At 38.7% G+C, this 17,541-nt stretch overlaps 1 protein-coding gene across 10 annotated transcripts in view; it reads left to right on the plus strand.

The window, feature by feature from the left end:
- Positions 1-17,541, plus strand: part of CACNA2D4 (calcium voltage-gated channel auxiliary subunit alpha2delta 4) — a 113,850-nt gene that overhangs the window by 7,897 nt on the left and 88,412 nt on the right. For 9 of the 10 annotated variants that reach the window (XR_006708588.1, XM_045462866.1, XM_045462862.1 and 6 more), the window contains exons 4-7: positions 3,577-3,636; positions 5,847-6,009; positions 6,372-6,503; positions 17,178-17,238. Coding sequence is in view for 9 of the 10 variants with exons in the window: in XM_045462866.1 (XP_045318822.1) it covers positions 3,577-3,636; positions 5,847-6,009; positions 6,372-6,503; positions 17,178-17,238 (416 nt within the window). In the remaining variant the exon portion in view is untranslated. Of the gene's footprint in view, positions 1-3,576; positions 3,637-5,846; positions 6,010-6,371; positions 6,504-17,177; positions 17,239-17,541 lie in introns of those variants that run through there. The other variant, XM_045462870.1, reaches the window with a different exon arrangement.

Below are 17,541 nucleotides of genomic sequence, written 5' to 3' on the forward strand. Positions count from 1 at the left end.
TCAGTTCTCTACAACTTATTTATCTTGCATAACTGAAACTTTATACCCTTTGACCAACATCTCCCCATTTTGCCTTTCCCCCATCAGCTCTTGGTAACTGTTTCTATGAGTTTGATTAGTTTAGATTCCACATATAAATGATATTATACAATATTTGTCTTTCTGTATCTAGCTTATTTCACTTAGCATAATGACTTTCAAGTTTACCCATGTTGTTGCAAGTAGAACGGTTTTCCTTTAAGGCTGAATAAAGATAGAAGAGAGAGAGAGAGAGAGATCATGTTGACTAACATTTAGGTTGTTTCACTATTATTGGTATTATCTTCAGTGAAATGGGAGTGCAGATATCTTTTTCAGATCCTGGTTTCATTTACTTTGATATGTACTCAGAAGTGGGATTGCTGGATCATATGATAGTTCTATTTTTAAGTTTTTGGGGAATGTCCATGCTGTTTTCCATACGGTAGTACCAATTTATATTCCCACCAACAACGCAGGGATTCTCTTTTCTCCGCAGCCTCACCAACACTTGTTATCTTATGTCTTTCTAATAACAGCCTTCTAACAGGTATGCAGTGGTATCTCATTTGTGGTTTTGATTTGCATTTCCCTGATGATTTGTGAAATTGAGTACCTTTTCATATATCTGTTGCTCATTTGTATGTCTTCTTTGGGGAACGTCTATTCAGGTCCTTTGACTTTTTTTTTTTTTTTTTAACATTACTCAGTGCTCATCAAGTTGTACACTCTCAATCCCCTTCACCTATTTTACCCATCCCCCACTCACCTCCCTTCTGGTAACCGTCAGTTTGTTTCCTATAGTTAATAGCCTTTTGTTGTTGTTGTTGGTTTCTTTTTTTGTTTGTTTGCTTTGTTTCTGAAATTCCACATATGAGTAAAATCATATGGTATTTGTCTTTCTCTGACTTATATCACTTGGTATTATACCCTCTAAGTCCATCCATGTTGTTGCAAATGGCAAGATTTCATTCTTTTTTATGACTAATATTCCATTGTACATACACCACATCTTCTTTATCTATTCATCTATCAGTGGACACTTGGGTTGCTTCCGTAGCTTGGCTATTGTAAGTAATGCTGTAATAAACCTAGGAATGCATATATCATTTTGATTTAGTGTTTTTCTTTTCTTTTTTGAGTTCTGGAGGTGGATGGTGGTGATGAATTAGTGTCTTTATTTTCTTTTGGTAAATACCCAGTAGTGGAATTACTAAATCATCTGGTAATTTTATTTTTAATTTTCTGAGGAATCTCCATACTATTTTCCACAATGGCTGCACCAGTTTACACTCCCACCACCAGTGCACAAGAGTTCCCTTCTCGCCACATCCTCATCAGTACTTGTTATTTCTTGTGTTTTTTATTTTAGCCATTCTGACAGGTACCAAGATATGTCTCATTGTGGTTTTAGTCTGCATTTTCCTGATTATTAGTAATGTTGAGCATCTTCTCATGTGTCTGTTGCCCATCTGTATGTCTTCTTTGGAAAAATGTCTATTCAGTTCTTCTGCCCATTTTTAATTGTATTATTTGGGGTTTTTTTTTCTGTTGCCTTGTATAAATTCTTTATATATTTTGGATATTAAGCCCTTATCAGATATCATTTGCAAATATCTTTCCCATTTGGTAGGTTGCCTTTTTGTTTTGTTGATGGTTTCCTTCACTGTGCAAAGCCTTTTATTTTAGTGTGGTCCCAATAGTTTAATTTTGCTTTTGTTTCACTTGCCAGAGGAGACCTATCTAGAAAAATGTTTTTATGGTGAATGTCAAAGAAATTATTCCCTGTGTTTTCGTCTAGGAATTTTATAGTTTCAGGCCTCACATTTAGGTCTTTAATCCATTTTGAGTTTATTTTTGTGTATAATGTAAGTAAGTGGTCCAGTTTCATTCTTTTGCATGTAGCTCTCCAGTTTTGCCAACCATAGGTTCACTCTGTTGATTGTTTCCTTTGCTGTGCAGAAGCTTTCTGGTTTGATGCAATCCCCTTTCTATTTTTGCTTTTTGTCTGTGTTTTGGGTGTCACACGCTCCCCCAAAAGACCAGTGACAAGAAACTTTTTCTCTATGCTTTGTAGTAATTTTATAATTTCAGGTCTTGCATTTAAGTCTTTATTTTGAGTTGATTTTTGTATTTGGTATAAGATAAGGATCCAATTTAATTCTTCTGCATGTGAATATTCAGTTTTCCTAACACCATCTATTGAACAGACTATTTTTTTCACCATTGTGTGTACTTAGCACCCTTCAAGATCAGTTGTTTTAAATGCTGGATTAGAGGTGCATGTGTATTAAGTGTCTGACTTCAGCTCAGATCATGATCTCATAGTTTGTGAGTTCGAGCTCTGTGTCAGGCAGCCTGGAGACTGCTTTGGAATCTGTGTCTGCCTCTCTCTCTGCCCCTCTCCTGAGCTTATGCACTCTCTCTCTCACTCCAAAATAAATAAATAAAACATTTAAAAAATTTTTAAATAAATGTATGGATTTATTTCTGGGCTCTCTATTCTCAAATTATTTCATTTGTCTATATGTTTTTTCTGCCAATACCAACTGTTTTGATTATTGTAGTTTTGTAATATATTTTGAAATCAGGAAGTGTGATGCCTCCAGCTTTGTTCTCCTTACCCAACATTGTTTTTGGCTATTCATGGTCTTTTGTGGTTCCACATGAATTTTACGGTGGTTTTTTTTTTTTTTTCTGTTTCTGTAAAGAATGATATTGGGATTTTGATAGGGGTTGCACTGAATTTGTAGACTGCTTTGAGTAGTATGGACCTTTTAACAATATTAATTCATCCAATCCATAAAAAGGGATCTTTCCATTATCTGTGTCTTCTTTAATTTCCTTACTTCCCATCATGTTCTGTAATGCTGACATCCTTCTTTAAAAAAATTATGGTAAATACACATAATATAAAATTTACTATTTTTACCATTTTAAAATGTACAATCCTGTGGCATTAGATACACTCTATGCATCTATGCAACTCCGATCACCACCGAGTTCCAGAACTTTTCATTACTTCCAGACTGAAACCCTATACCCATTAAGCAGTCACTCTCACTCCCCAGCTCCCAGAAACCACTAATCTGCTTTTTGTCAATAGATTTTCCACTTGAATATTTCACAAAAATGGAATCATATAGTATGTAACTTTCTATATCTGGAGTCTTTCACTTAGCTTATTATAGGTCATACAGAATAGCTTCACTGCCCTAAAAAATTGTCTGTTTTCTGCCTATTCATCTCTCCCTCCCCCAAACCTCTGGCTAACACTGATCTTTTTACTGTTTCCATAGTTTTTCTTTTCCATAATGTCATAATGTCACGTAGTTGGAATGCAGCAGGTAACCTTTTCAGACTGGCATCTTTCACTTAATAACATGCATTTACCTTTTGGCTATTGTGAATAGTGCTGCTACAAACATTTGTGCACAGGTTAGTGTTTGAGTACCTGTTTTCAGTTCTCTTGGGTATATTCTTAGGAGTAGAAATTGTTGAAGACCTACTAGCCTTGTTTTGCCCATTCATTCTCCCCTTTGTGTTTCCATCCTTCAGAATCTGGTAGAGGCTGCTGAGGAGGCTGACCTGAACCATGAATTCAATGAATCGCTGGTGGTGAGTCCTGCTCCCAGAGCTGCTGCTGGGAGGGTATGATGACTAATCACTAAACCCCCACCAAGAGCCAGGGTCCCTTGGGTATAAGATACAGAGGGGTGGGGGAAGGTTGACAGTCCAGCACCATCTTTTAATATGCATAGGATATGTATGACCATATAATAGCTTGATTCTGAAATACTCTCCAGTCTTTTCAGAAGAGATTTATGGACCAGATAGGAGAGAAAATTTTCAAGACTTGGGGGGGGGGGTGGCAGGGGACATAGAGGGACAATCCACCCATTCCATAAACACTTTTTGCCCAACCACCATGTGCTAGCCTCTGGATAGATAAAAAGTCAAGAAGCTCATAGACCAAATAACTCTAGCATGAGGCATATGTAACAAGTCCATGAGAGTTGGTAAACAGAGTTACAAGAATGCAGAAGGGAAGGAGTAGAGGCTCAGAAAGTCCTGCAGACAGGGTGGCATTAGGACCAGCCTCAGGCTGAGTGGGATTTGAACAGGAAAGGCATGGAGAAGCTGAGGGAAAAGAAAAGACACTGAAATAGGAAAACACAAGATAGAGGAAATTGTGAATGGTCAGTTCTGTATGTCCAGGGGATGGTGAAGTAGAAAGTGACTGTGGACAGATAGGAATCTGGCCTCAACTCAGCCTGGAATGTCACAGACTGAAGGGTTTGAGCAGGGGAGGGACACAGCTGGATTTGTGCTTTAGAAAGCTCTTGTACCAAAATGATTCTTCATCCTGATTTGGGACATCAGTTCATTTAGTCGGCCCTTAAACTGAGTAGGTGCATTCAGTTCACACTGAATTGTATCTAGCTGAACTCCCAACTGCTCTTCATCAGCTTGAATGGCATACCCACTCTTTCTCTGAATTTCCTGTTTGATTAGAACCTGTAAAGTTCTATGGGAAAGGTCCATGAGTTTCCTCTTGTATTGTGCAATTTTGGCCATAGTTGTGGTTTGATTCTTCTGTAATTCGCTAATCTTCAGATATGATATCTAATCTGGTCTGCTGTTGCTTAGTCATCTGATCTTGAAACTTCAGTCTTCGAAGAAGTTTTTTGAAACCCACCATGAGTACCAGAATTAACTTTTCAGAATCAGGGTTATTCATCTTGGCTTGTTCCCAGATAATAGGATCAACACCAGCAGGAGGATAAATGTATGTCAGTTTTTATATATTTGTGAATTCATCTGTGGGAGGAGTAAAGGAAATCCAAGAGTATTTAATGATTGTGGTTTTCTTTTCATTCTATAAAGATTTGAAAATATTTTTTATATTATTTTACTTATTTGGAATTTACAGAACACACTTAAGCAATTAGGATATAACAAAACTACATTTTATCATTTTTTCATTTTTGCAACTTTTTTGCTTTAAAAAGCAAATCTGTCCTTAGACCTTTTTATTTCTAAAAAAATGATGAAAACTTAAATCAATTCTTGATTGTAAAAAAAAAGAAAGAAAGAAAGAAAGAAAGAAAGAAAGAAAGAAAGAAAGAAAGAAAGCTCTTGCAGTCAGCAGTATTGTGGTGTGGGGCAAGACATAGGGTGCCCTGAGGGGGCTGTTCAAGATGTGAACCAGGTGGTGTGGAGGGAGTGGGGTAGGTCTGATCATGGCTCTAAGTGTGGTATTCCAAGTAGACCCTTCAACACTACGTGCTAGAGGCAGAGAGCACACTGCTGGCTCCTCAGAGGGACACAGGGGCCACAGACCCTGCCTCGGGCCCAGGCTGAAGGCTGTTTTCTAAAGAGAGAAGCCTCACCTCTCAGGACCCACCACTCTGCGTTCCTAGGAGCCCTCCTACACTGGAAGAAAATTGATGGTGCCCATGAGGCTGCCCCTGTCTCTTTACTTCACCTTGGACCTCTACCTACCCGTCTCTGGCTCTGATCTGGTCATGCCCACACATGACAAACAAAGTGGAGAACTGAGGCAGTAATCTAGACAACTTACATCAAAAACCAAGTGAATCAACCATGCTCTCCAACTGTCTGGGATCTGTATTTGTCCAAATGTGTAATACAGGTCACTGCCTCAGTTGTCCATGGATGTTGCTTGTATGGATGCTGTCAGCCCGTCTGACCCCACCTCTCACATCTGAGTGCTCTGATCTGTGCCATTTCTCTTTCTCTTTCTCACCTTGTATGTCTCTTGTGTCCACACTGTCTCTGTGCTGCTATTTTCCCTCCACCCCTAGTTTAACTATTACAATTCTGTCCTGATCAACGAGAGGGATGAGAATGGCAATTACGTGGAGCTGGGGGCTGAGTTTGTCCTTGAATCCAATGCGCACTTCAGCAACCTGATGGTGAACACCTCCATCAGCAGCGTGCAGCTGCCCACGAACGTGTACAACAAAGGTAGCTCCTTTGCCCCACCCCGCAACCTGGCACTCTCTCTTAACAGTTTGTAGTTGTTAGGTGGTACTGGTGAGTTTTAAAGATTTGCCTCCATTTTCCTGAGAAGACTTGAGGAGTCCAATCTGATTCTCCAACCTCCTTGACTGGGGAGAACAAGAAAAAGTATTCTACGCCAGTTTTGGCTGGGAGAAAACTCAGCATTCCTGGATTAGAGGGTGTGAGTGTGGCTCGCCAAATGCAACGTAGCAGAAAGTTGTAAACAACAGCACTGCAGGCTGCGTGTGTGTTTGGCAGGTGAAAGATGGTCACTGTTTCTTCTGATTTAGTTTCTCTGCAGTTCTTTCTATAATTTCAACTTTTAGACCCAGACATTTTAAATGGAGTCTACATGTCTGAAGCCTTGAACACTGTTTTTGTGGAGAATTTCCAAAGAGACCCGACACTGACATGGCAATATTTTGGCAGCTCCACTGGATTCTTCAGGATCTATCCAGGTAGGGATATCAGGAGGCATCTCCATGGTCTTCTGAGCTTTTCTGGGACAAAGGCAATAAGGACATTGAAGATGGGCCCTGGCACTCAGACCCCCAGTGAATGGACGCCCCTCCTGTCCAAAAGCATCTCCAACCCACATTTTGACACCCTTCACAACATGATAAGCACATTTACAATAAATAGCTGTTGAGTGAATGAATGAATGAATGAATGAATGAATGAATGAAACTATCAAACACCATGGTAACTAATCACAAAATGCCCACATTAAACTCTTGTCCTATGAAAATCACTGTGGAAAATGCAAAGGAAGATAAAACAATTCTGGATCTTAAGAAGTTTACATTCTAATTGGAGAAATGGAGCATATTCACTTGAAGTTTTCAAGAGCAATGCACAAAGTGTCACCAGTTAGTATGTGATTAGTGGCAAACTTAATAGATGGCATGGGAAAAGTCCTTTGTCTATCAATAAAAGTAGAAAACAGAAACATCTACCACAAGGTTTGCATTTTACTCCAACCCATTTTTATATTTTAGCACACTCCTGAAAGTCTTGAAGTTGCCCTGTTTTTCTGAGACAGAAAATCAGAAGTCCTAAAAGACCCTTCTGTGTCCCCAGGCTGGAAAAGCTAATTCTTCTGCAGGAAGACAGAGTGATCTTAGAACTCACACAGAGGGTTTTAGCATGCCCCTGTTTCTCTGCCCAAATCCACAACCAGTCACTTTCTTTCTCTGCTCTCTGCAGCCTCAACAAGCAAGCTCATCCCTCTTTCTTAGAACAGCCCTTAAAATGCTTGAAGACAACTCACATGTCCCTCAGGTCTTCTTCAGGGTCCAATTCCTGCACATTTCTGCCACATCCAGAGACATCAACTTGTGTGCAGACAAAACAGTCCAGATATGGCCCATCAGTCTATGAAGAGGGGAGGGCAACTTCTCACATCCGCACCCACATTTATAGATATATATCAGCCCTCAGGTGCACAGTATTGGGGTGACCATAATCCACGGTCATGGTACACTGTTCTCATGGGTCCATGCAGGCCTATTTCTGTGTTTTTTTATTTTTATTTATAATACAGTGAATGCTTGTATTTATATCACCAACGCAAAAACTAGAATGTTACCAAACCTCTATTTACTTATGTGCTCCTCCTCTGGCCTCTGCCCCTCTGGCTTCTCCCTGATTTCACCCCCTTCAACTGACCAGGTAACAACTATTCTCCACTTTGAACTTATCCCTCTATTTGACTTTTTTGGCTCTCTGCTTAGTTTTATATCATTTTTACAAACACACAGACATCTCCCTAAACAATATATTGTTTTGTTTTGCTTGTTTTTAAAATTTATTAAACTGGTTTTGAGTATAGACTTTCAGAGTTTACTTTTTCATTCAGTATTATACTAGCAAGATTCATCTGGGCTGTCACATATGTCACATATGTACTTTGTCATTTTTTTCTATATCATATTCTTGTGGGCCAATATGGCATTTTATTCATCCTCCTGATCCTATCTGGGTTGTTTGCAATTTTTTGTTTTTCTTCTCTGTTTTTTTTTTTTTTTTTTCCTTTTAAGAACAGTGTTGCTATGAATGTTCTTATACATGTCTCCTGAGACATATTCTGAGAATTTCTCTTGGGTATGTACCTAGGAATGGAATTGCTAGGTTATGAGATATGTGACTGTTCAACTATGACAAGAAAGTGCAAAATTGTTCTCCAAAATACTTGTACCAATTATATTCCCACCAGTCATGAATAAGAGAGTCTGTTGACCCACATTTTCTGAAATCCTGGGTATTATTAAACATTAAAAGATTTTGTTAATAACCCTTTAGTATAAAATGGTATTTCACTGGTCTGGCATTGCATTTGGCTGATCAGTTGTGAAGCTGAGTATCTCTTTCTTCATATGTCATGTATTGTATGTATTTCTTCTTCTGTGAATGCCTATTATGGCATTTGTCTAATTATCTATTGACTTTTCCAATGTTAATCCATCCTTACATTGATATGAAAACATAACTTGATCATAGTAAATTAGTCTTTTGTGCATTGCTGGATTTAGTTTATTAATGATCTTGTTTGGGATTTTTTTGCACTCATGAGTGAAATGGTCTTGTAAATTTTTTTCCTATACTGTCTTTGGTTTTCAAAATTATAGTAGCTTCAAAAAATAAACTGGGAAGTATTCCCTCTTTTTCTGGTTCTTAGAAGTATTTAAATAAGTTAGACTGATCCTTTCCTTGAAAAGTTTGTTAGGGGGGCGCCTGGGTGGCGCAGTCGGTTAAGCGTCCGACTTCAGCCAGGTCACAATCTCGCGGTCCGTGAGTTCGAGCCCCGCGTCGGGCTCTGGGCTGATGGCTCAGAGCCTGGAGCCTGTTTCCGATTCTGTGTCTCCCTCTCTCTCTGCCCCTCCCCCGTTCATGCTCTGTCTCTCTCTGTCCCAAAAATAAATTAAAAAAAACGTTGAAAAGTTTGTTAGGATTCATCTATAAAACCATACAGACCTGATGTTTTCTTTATGGGGATATTTTAAATTACCACTTCAATATATTTAATAATTGCAAGACTCATAAGATTTTCTATTTCTTCTTACTTTGGTAAAATTCTTTTTCTAAGAATCCATCCCTTTCATCTGGGTTTTCAAAACTATTTCCAGGAAGCTATTATTCTATCATCTTTTTAATCCCTGCTGTATCTATAATTATGTCCCCTTTTATCTATAGTATTACTCATTTTTTTCTTCATTATCCTGCCACTGGTTTCTCTATTTTGTTAGGTAGGAATCATCTTTTGTCTTCGTGGACTGCTCTCTATTGCATCTTTGTTCTCCAAGTCATCTGTTTCAGCTCTGAGCTTATCTCCTCTTTTCCCTTTCCTTGAGTGTGTTCTACTGTTCTTCTTTCTAACTTATTAAATTGGACACTTAGCTTTAATTTTAAGCCTTTCTTTATGTCTAAAATAAGCATTTATGGCAATACCTTGGCCCTAGAAGCTCCACTTTTGCTGCATCTCACAGGTGCAGTTAGTAGTGGTTTTTAAAAATTTTTAATCATGGTAAAATACATATAACATAAAATGTGCCACCCTAACTTATAAAATGGAATTATGATTGATATATATTATATTAGTTTCAGGCATACAACATAGTGATTCAATATTTTTATACATTATGAAATGATCACCTAGAAAGGTCTAGTTACCCTCTGTTACTATACAAAGTTATTACAATATTATTGACTATATTCCCTATGTTGTACATTACATACTTGTGACTTATTTATTTTATAATTGGAACTTTGTACCTCTCAATCCCCTTCACCTCTTTTGCCCATTTCCCAACCCCTTCCCTCTGGCAACCACCAGTTTGTTCTCTGTATCTATGAGTCTTTTTCTGGTTTTTGTTTGTTCATTTGTTTTTAGATTCCACATATATGGTATTTGTTTTTCTCTGACTTATTTCACTTAACATAATACTCTCTAGCTCCATCCATGTCTTTGCAAATTGCAAGATTTCATTCTTTTTATGGCTGAGTACTATCCTATTGTACATATACACCACATCTTCACTATCCATTCATATATTGATGGACACTTGGGTTGCTTCCATATCTTGACTATTGTGAAGAGTGCTGCAATGAAAATAGGGGTGCATATATCTTTTCAAATTAGCATTTTATTTTCTTCAAATAAGTATCTAGATGTGGAATTGCTGGATTGTATGGTAGTCCTGTTTTTAATTTTTTGAGGAGCCTCCATACTGTCTTCCAGAATAGCTGCACCTATTTACATTCCCTGCCAAGAGTGCATAAGGGTTCCCTTTTCTCCATATTCTTACCAGCACTTGTTATTTCTTGTCTTTTTGATAATGGTTATTCTGGCAGGTGTGAGGTGGTATCTTACTGTGGTTTTGATTTGCATTTCCCAGATGATTAGTGATGTTGAGCATCTTTTCATGTGTCTATTGGGCATCTCTTTGGAAAAATGTCTGTTCAAGTCCTCTGCACATTTTTTAATCACGTTGGTTTTTTTGTTGTTGAATTTTATGAGTGTTTTTGATATATTTTGGATATCAACTCCTTACTATATATCACTTGCAAATATCTTCTCTCATTTAGTAGATTGCCTTTTGTTGATGATTTCCTTCACTGAAAAATTTTTTTAGTTTGATGTAGTCCCATTTTTATTCTTATTTTTTTATTTTAGAGATAGAAGGACCACAGGTGAGCCCAAGTTGGAGAGAGGGGCAGAGGGAAAGGATGAGGGAGAATTTCAAGTAGGCTCAATGCTCAGTGCGGAGCCCAATGCGGAGCTTGATCCCATGACCCTGGGATCATGACCTGAGCTGAAATCAAGAGTCGGACACTCAACCAACTGAACCACCCGGGTGTCCTGATATAGTCCCGTTTTATTTTTATTTATGTTGCCTTGCTGAGGAGACCTATCCAAAAAAAATATTGTTAAGACTGACGAACTTATTGCCTATGTTTTCTTCTAGGAATTTTATGGTTTTAGGTCTTACATTTAGGTATTGAATTTATTTTTAGTTTATTTTTTTATATGGTGTAAGAAAGTGGTCTGGCTTCATTCTTTTGCATTTATCTGTCCAACTTTCCCAGCACCATTTATTGAAGAAATCATCTTTTTCCCATTGTATGTTCTTGCTTCCTTTATTGTAGATTAATTAACTATATAATTGTGAATTTATTTCTGGGCTCTCCGTCCTATTCCATTGATCTATATGTCTATTTTGTGTCAATGCCATACTGTTTTGGTTACTATAGCTTTGTAGTATAGTTTGAAATCAGAGCAATTGATTCCTCCAGCCTTGTTCTTTCTCAAGATTGCTTTGGCGATTTGGGGGGTCTTTTGCTGTTCCATACAAATTTTAGTATTATTTGTACTAGTCCATCCTACCTACCTTTAAGTGTATGATTCAGTGGCATTAAGTACATTCATAATATTTTGCAACTATCACCACCACCCATCTCCAGAGCTGTCTTCATCTTACAAGATTGGAACTCTACCAATTTGAAAAAATAACTCACTGTCCCTTTTTCCTCTCAGCCTCTGGCAACCACCATTCTTCTTTCTATCTCTCTGAATTTGACTACTCTAAGTATCTTGTATAAGTGGAATCCTACAATATTTGTCTTTTTATGCCTGGCTTATTTAACTTAGTGTAATGCCCTCCAGATTCATCCATGTTGTAACATATGTCAGAATCTCCATCCTTTATAAGGCTGAATAATATTTCATTGTATGATAGATCACATTTTATTTACTCATTCATCTGAAGATGGACACTTGAGCTGCTGCTTCTACATTTAGCTATTGTGGATAATGCTACTATGAACAGGGATGTACAAATACCTGCTTGAGACCCTGGTTTTGGTTATTTTGGGTATGTCCTGAGAGGTGGAATTCCTGGGTCATATAGCAATTCTATTTTCAATTTTTGGAGGAACATCCATACTGTTTTCCATAGTAACTATACCATTTTACATTTCTACCAAGTGCATAAGGGTTCCAATTCCTCCCCATCCTTGTCATGTGAAAAAAAAAAATTGAGAGTAGCCATGTTAAGGATATGAGTGGTATTTCATCATGGTTTCGATTTGCATTTTCTTAATGATTAGGGATGGTGAGCATCTTCCCACCTGCTTATTGGCCATTGTGTGTCTTCTTTGGAAAAATGTCTATTCAAGTCCTTTGCCTATTTTTGAATTGGATTGTTTGCTTTTGATGTTCTTTAGTTGTAGTTCTTTATATTTGGTAGATATTAACCTCTTATCAGATAAATAATTTGCAGATATCTTCCATTCTGTGGTTCTCTTTTCACCCTATTGATTGTGTCCTCTCATACACAGAAGTTATTGCCTGTGTTTTTGGTGTTATGGTAGTGTTTAAATTATCATTTGCTTCTAAATATTGTTAAATTTCCTTGTGATTTCTTCTTTGATCTTTTAGTTATTTAAAAGTGTATTATAGGGGTGCCTGTGTGGCTCAGTCAGTTGAGCATTCCACTCTCAATTTCAGCTCAGGTCATGATCATGGGGTCATGGGATCAAGCTCCATGTCAGGCTCCATACTTAGCATGGAGCTTATTTGGGATTCTCTCTCTCTCTATATATATATATAATATAAAAATTTTTTTTTAATTTATAAAATGTCTAAATATGTAAGTATTTTATACTTATCTTTTTTAAATATGAAATTTATTGTCAAATTGGTTTCCATACAACACCCAGTGCTCATCCCAAAATATGCCCTCCTCAGTACCCATCACCCACCCTCCCTCCCACCCCCCATCAACCCTCAGATCGTTCTCAGTTTTTAAGAGTCTCTTATGGTTTGGCTCCCTCCCTCTCTAATTTTTTTTTCTTCCCCTCCCCCATGGTCTTCTGTTAAGTTTCTCAGGATCCACATATGAGTGAAAACATATGGTATCTCTCTTTCTCTGTATGACTTATTTCACTTAGCATAACACTCTCCACTTCCATCCATGTTGCTACAAAAGGCTATATTTCATTCTTTCTCATTGCCAAGTAGTATTCCATTGTGTATATAAATCACAATTTCTTTATCCATTCATCAGTTGATGGACATTTAGGCTCTTTCTATAATTTGGCTATTATTGAAAGTGATGCTATAAACATTGGGGTACAAGTGCTCCTATGCATCAGCACTCCTGTATCCCTTAGGTAAATTCCTAGCAGTGCTATTGGGTCCTAGGGTAGATCTATTTTTAATTTTTTGAGGAACCTCCACACTGTTTTCCAGAGTGGCTGCACCAGTTTGCATTCCCACCAACAGTGCAAGAGCGTTCCCGTTTCTCCACATATACTTATCTCTTTTTTTTTTTTTTAATTTTTTTTTCAACGTTTATTTATTTTTTTTTGGGACAGAGAGAGACAGAGCATGAACGGGGGAGGGGCAGAGAGAGAGGGAGACACAGAATCGGAAACAGGCTCCAGGCTCTGAGCCATCAGCCCAGAGCCCGACGCGGGGCTCGAACTCACGGACCGCGAGATCGTGACCTGGCTGAAGTCGGACGCTTAACCGACTGCGCCACCCAGGCGCCCCTATACTTATCTTTTTATTATAAATTTCTAATTCAATTTATTTGCATTCAGAAAACATGGCATATGTGGTACTGATTTATGTGAAGTTAGTTGAGATGCCATCAAGTACATCATCAAACTTTATAAGTATTCCATATGTGCTTGAGAAGAATATGTGTGCTCTAATTGTTGGATGAAAAATTCTGCATGTGTTGGTAATCAAGCTTGTTAATTGCATTGTTTAAATTTTCTATTTCTTTGCTGATTTATGCCTGCTTGACTCTCTTTAGCCCCTTTGACACTTTTTGTTATAAATCTATTTTGTCTCATATCCACAGAGTGATACCAGTTTGCTCTTGGTTAGTATTTGGGTAATACATATTTTTTGCCTCCTTTTACTTCCAACCATCTATGTCATTTTCCTTTAATCATATGTCTTGAAAATAGCTCATAGCTTTTCAATTTTTATCCAGACTGACAATGTCTTTTACTGGTTGGCAAGTTAAACTTGTTTACATTTATTGTATTGAAATTTGTAAACATGCTATTATATGATATTTAAAATTTTTGTTGGTCCTTCTATTTTTATGTTTCCTCTTTCCCCTTTGTTTGTCTTTTTCAGAGATTGGCATTTTTGATAAATATCTCCTTCCCTCATTACTTCTCTATTTTTCTATCAGTTTAGAACTTACCCTTCTGTTTCTTTTAGTAATTACCCCTGAAATTTTATCAGGCATACTTAACACATGATGTTAAAAGTAAATAATATTTTTACTCTTCCTCCAGTAACAAAAGAGCTTTAGGACTCATGCTTACGTCCACTTCTCCCACCTTGGCTTCCATTCTATTGTCATGTAATATATCCCTTTTTTGATCCCCACAAATTAGATACTATGCTGTTACTTGAGACAGATATGCCTATTTGGAATGGACTCTTTGTTTACTATTTTATTTGCCCACCATTCCTTCATGCATCCCAAGCTGTCTTTTCAAGATCCTTTTCCTTCTTGAAGTAAATGTCAGAAGTTCCTTTCTGGTAGGTCTCTTGGTGGTAAATTGCTCCTGCTTTGTTTATCTAAAACCGCTTTATTTTATCCCCACTTTTTTGTTTTGCTTTTTAATTCATCCTTTTTTATTCTTAGGAGTTACACAAATCATTTCCTGTTGTCATCTCATTTAAACAGAAAAGGCCAAGTCTTTTTTTTTTTTTTTTTTTTTTTTTTTTGGAGAGGAGTGACTAAGCCTGCATTTGATGACACACCCCTGAGAAATAGCACAGAGGAACTAGAAACCCCCAAGCAGATTTCGGAAAACAACACTGTTGTTCTCTATCAAAACTGTTGTATTCTTTAATGATTGTTTGGCTGGGAATGCATTTCTAAATTCGCAATTATTTTCTCTCAACACCTTAAAACTGTGTTTCTTTTTTTTTTTTTTAATTTTTTTTTTCAACGTTTATTTATTTTTGGGACAGAGAGAGACAGAGCATGAACGGGGGAGGGGCAGAAAGAGAGGGAGACACAGAATCGGAAACAGGCTCCAGGCTCTGAGCCATCAGCCCAGAGCCTGACGCGGGGCTCGAACTCACGGACCGCGAGATCGTGACCTGGCTGAAGTCGGACGCTTAACCGACTGCGCCACCCAGGTGCCCCAAAACTGTGTTTCTACTGTCTTCTGACTTCCATTGATGTTGTGAAAATCTGCTATCAATTTAACTGCTGTTCCTTTGTAAGCATTCTCGCTTTTCTGGCTGTTTTCAAGGTATGTATGTATGTATGTACGTATGTATGTATTCGCCCTCGGAGTTATGCGGTTTCACTACTATGTGTCTACATGTGGATATCTTATTTATCCTGCTTGGGATATGCTGTGCTTTCTAGATCTATGGATTCAGACTGTTTCTCAGTCCTAGAGCATTTGCCAACATCAGTTCTGTGACCATTGTCTTTCCTCGCGCTCTCCCTTTTCTCTTTCTACAGCTCCAGCCAGATATATATTAGACCTTCTCATTCTAGTCTCTGGGGGAATCTTTCAAATGCATGGATTTTCTCTTATGCAGACCTCTGTCTGCATAATCCGTTATGCATTTTTTTCAACATTTAGAAAAATGTTCCATATTCTTAAGGCTGTTTCTTTGTTCCTAATCACTTCTTGTTATTTATTCTTCCTGATGATTTCTCCAACATAGCTATCTTCTACTTTGTATTTGGTAGTTTCAATACCTGTAATACTTGGGAGGATACAGCTGATAGTTCTTGCTTCTGCTGCCTCTCACTCACACTGCCTGTTTCTTGTGTTTTTGGTAATCTTTACCTGTGAGGCCACACCATCTCAAGAGTCAAGCTTCCCCCCAAGAGGACCACTTCTGTTTCTTCTTGGAGTTGAGGGTACCCCCACCAGGACCACTAAACCCCTCTTCCAAGGTTTTGGTCCAGAACTGAGAACCTTAGACACAGTTTCTCCTCCTCATTATTGTTCTAAGGATCAGATTCCCCACACCTGTGCTGCTGCTATAGGAATGTGTCCTTTGGAAGACCCTACTTCTCACAGCTGCCTTCAGGTCTACATAAGAGCCATTGTTACTCAAGCTCCCACCATGCTCTGGTCCTGTTTCTTCCTTCCAGGCCTTGGCTCCTGGCTGCCCGGGCCCCTGCCTCTCACTCTTGAAACTCGGCATTCACTTGTTTGGTTTTGGGGGCATGATCACTGAAAACATCTCCTGCCTTTGAGGCAAGCAATGATTCAGAGGGTGTACCTCATCTGAAGTCTGTTATGGAAAAGGATGATCCCTTGGAGCTTCTAGACATTCGTGATACTGACACAACCTTTTTTGTAGCCCAAACATAACCAACTACACTTTCACCTGTTATTTTTAATCTCCTTATTTTGAACTCACTATTCCCAACCATTAAAATCTTTCAAAAGAGATTCTATCATTGATCATGTCAGTGTTATCTGTGCATTGTGTACATTTATCCAAGTTTTTGATCAGATGAATAAGACAAAAGCATTCTGTGAGTGCTCAAGGTAAGACCTTTCGTACTCATTCATTCATTTTTCATTCAAGTAACAAACATTTATTGAGCATCAACTCTGCTAGGTACTATGTTAGACACTATACTAGGCCCTGGAATCCCTGACTTCAAGGAGCTTACAGTCTTATAGCCAAATCACTTCTCCCAGAGATCTTAATTAAGCTGAGTAAAGCGGGTGAGCTAGAGAACAGCTACCTGGCTGTTTATCACTCTGTCCATGTTTTGCTGATGGTAGTGGATGTTAACTGTCATACCTCCTTCAAGCTTCCCCTTCTACAACTTGATGTGAGGTTCAGTCACAAATGGGTCCCAGGTATCACATTTTGGGGGGCTGTAAAAGTAACCCCAACTCTGGGTCTTGGCAGTGTTGGTGGTAGGTATCCCTCCATAAGTTGCCCTTCCTCCTTGCCTGCTGCCTCAGTTTACAGGGTGTGATCTAGTGGTCCCACACCTGCTGTCCAGGTCCACTGCTGGCCCTGCCTTGGGGGTGGCCAAACTGGACATTCTGTGCTCTTTACTGAGTGCTCTTTATTGAGCTGGTAAATGAACCAGCCCTTATTTCCCCAGGCATCAAATGGACGCCTGATGAGAATGGAGTCATTGCCTTTGACTGCAGAAATCGTGGCTGGTAAGAGCTCCAGGGGAACAGTGTCTGGTGCTGGTATCTCTCTTATAACCTTTGGGTTCTGCCCAGTTCTCCTCCAGTCACTGCCCTACCCCCACCACCAGCCAAGGGCCTCAGGTGTGTAGAACCTGAACCCAATGCAAAAGCAGGAAGAGTTGCCAGCTGTATTTCCCTTCTCTGAAGCTGCCCTTGCTCTAGGACTCATCACATTTGTCTTTCTTACCCCAAACCTCCTTCCAGCACATTGAGCTGTCTCCAAATCAACCCTCTGCCAGACTCTCCCCTCCCTTCACACCCCTCCTCTGG

The sequence above is a fragment of the Leopardus geoffroyi genome, chromosome B4, assembly GCF_018350155.1.
Source record: "Leopardus geoffroyi isolate Oge1 chromosome B4, O.geoffroyi_Oge1_pat1.0, whole genome shotgun sequence".
NCBI lineage: Eukaryota > Metazoa > Chordata > Mammalia > Carnivora > Felidae > Leopardus > Leopardus geoffroyi.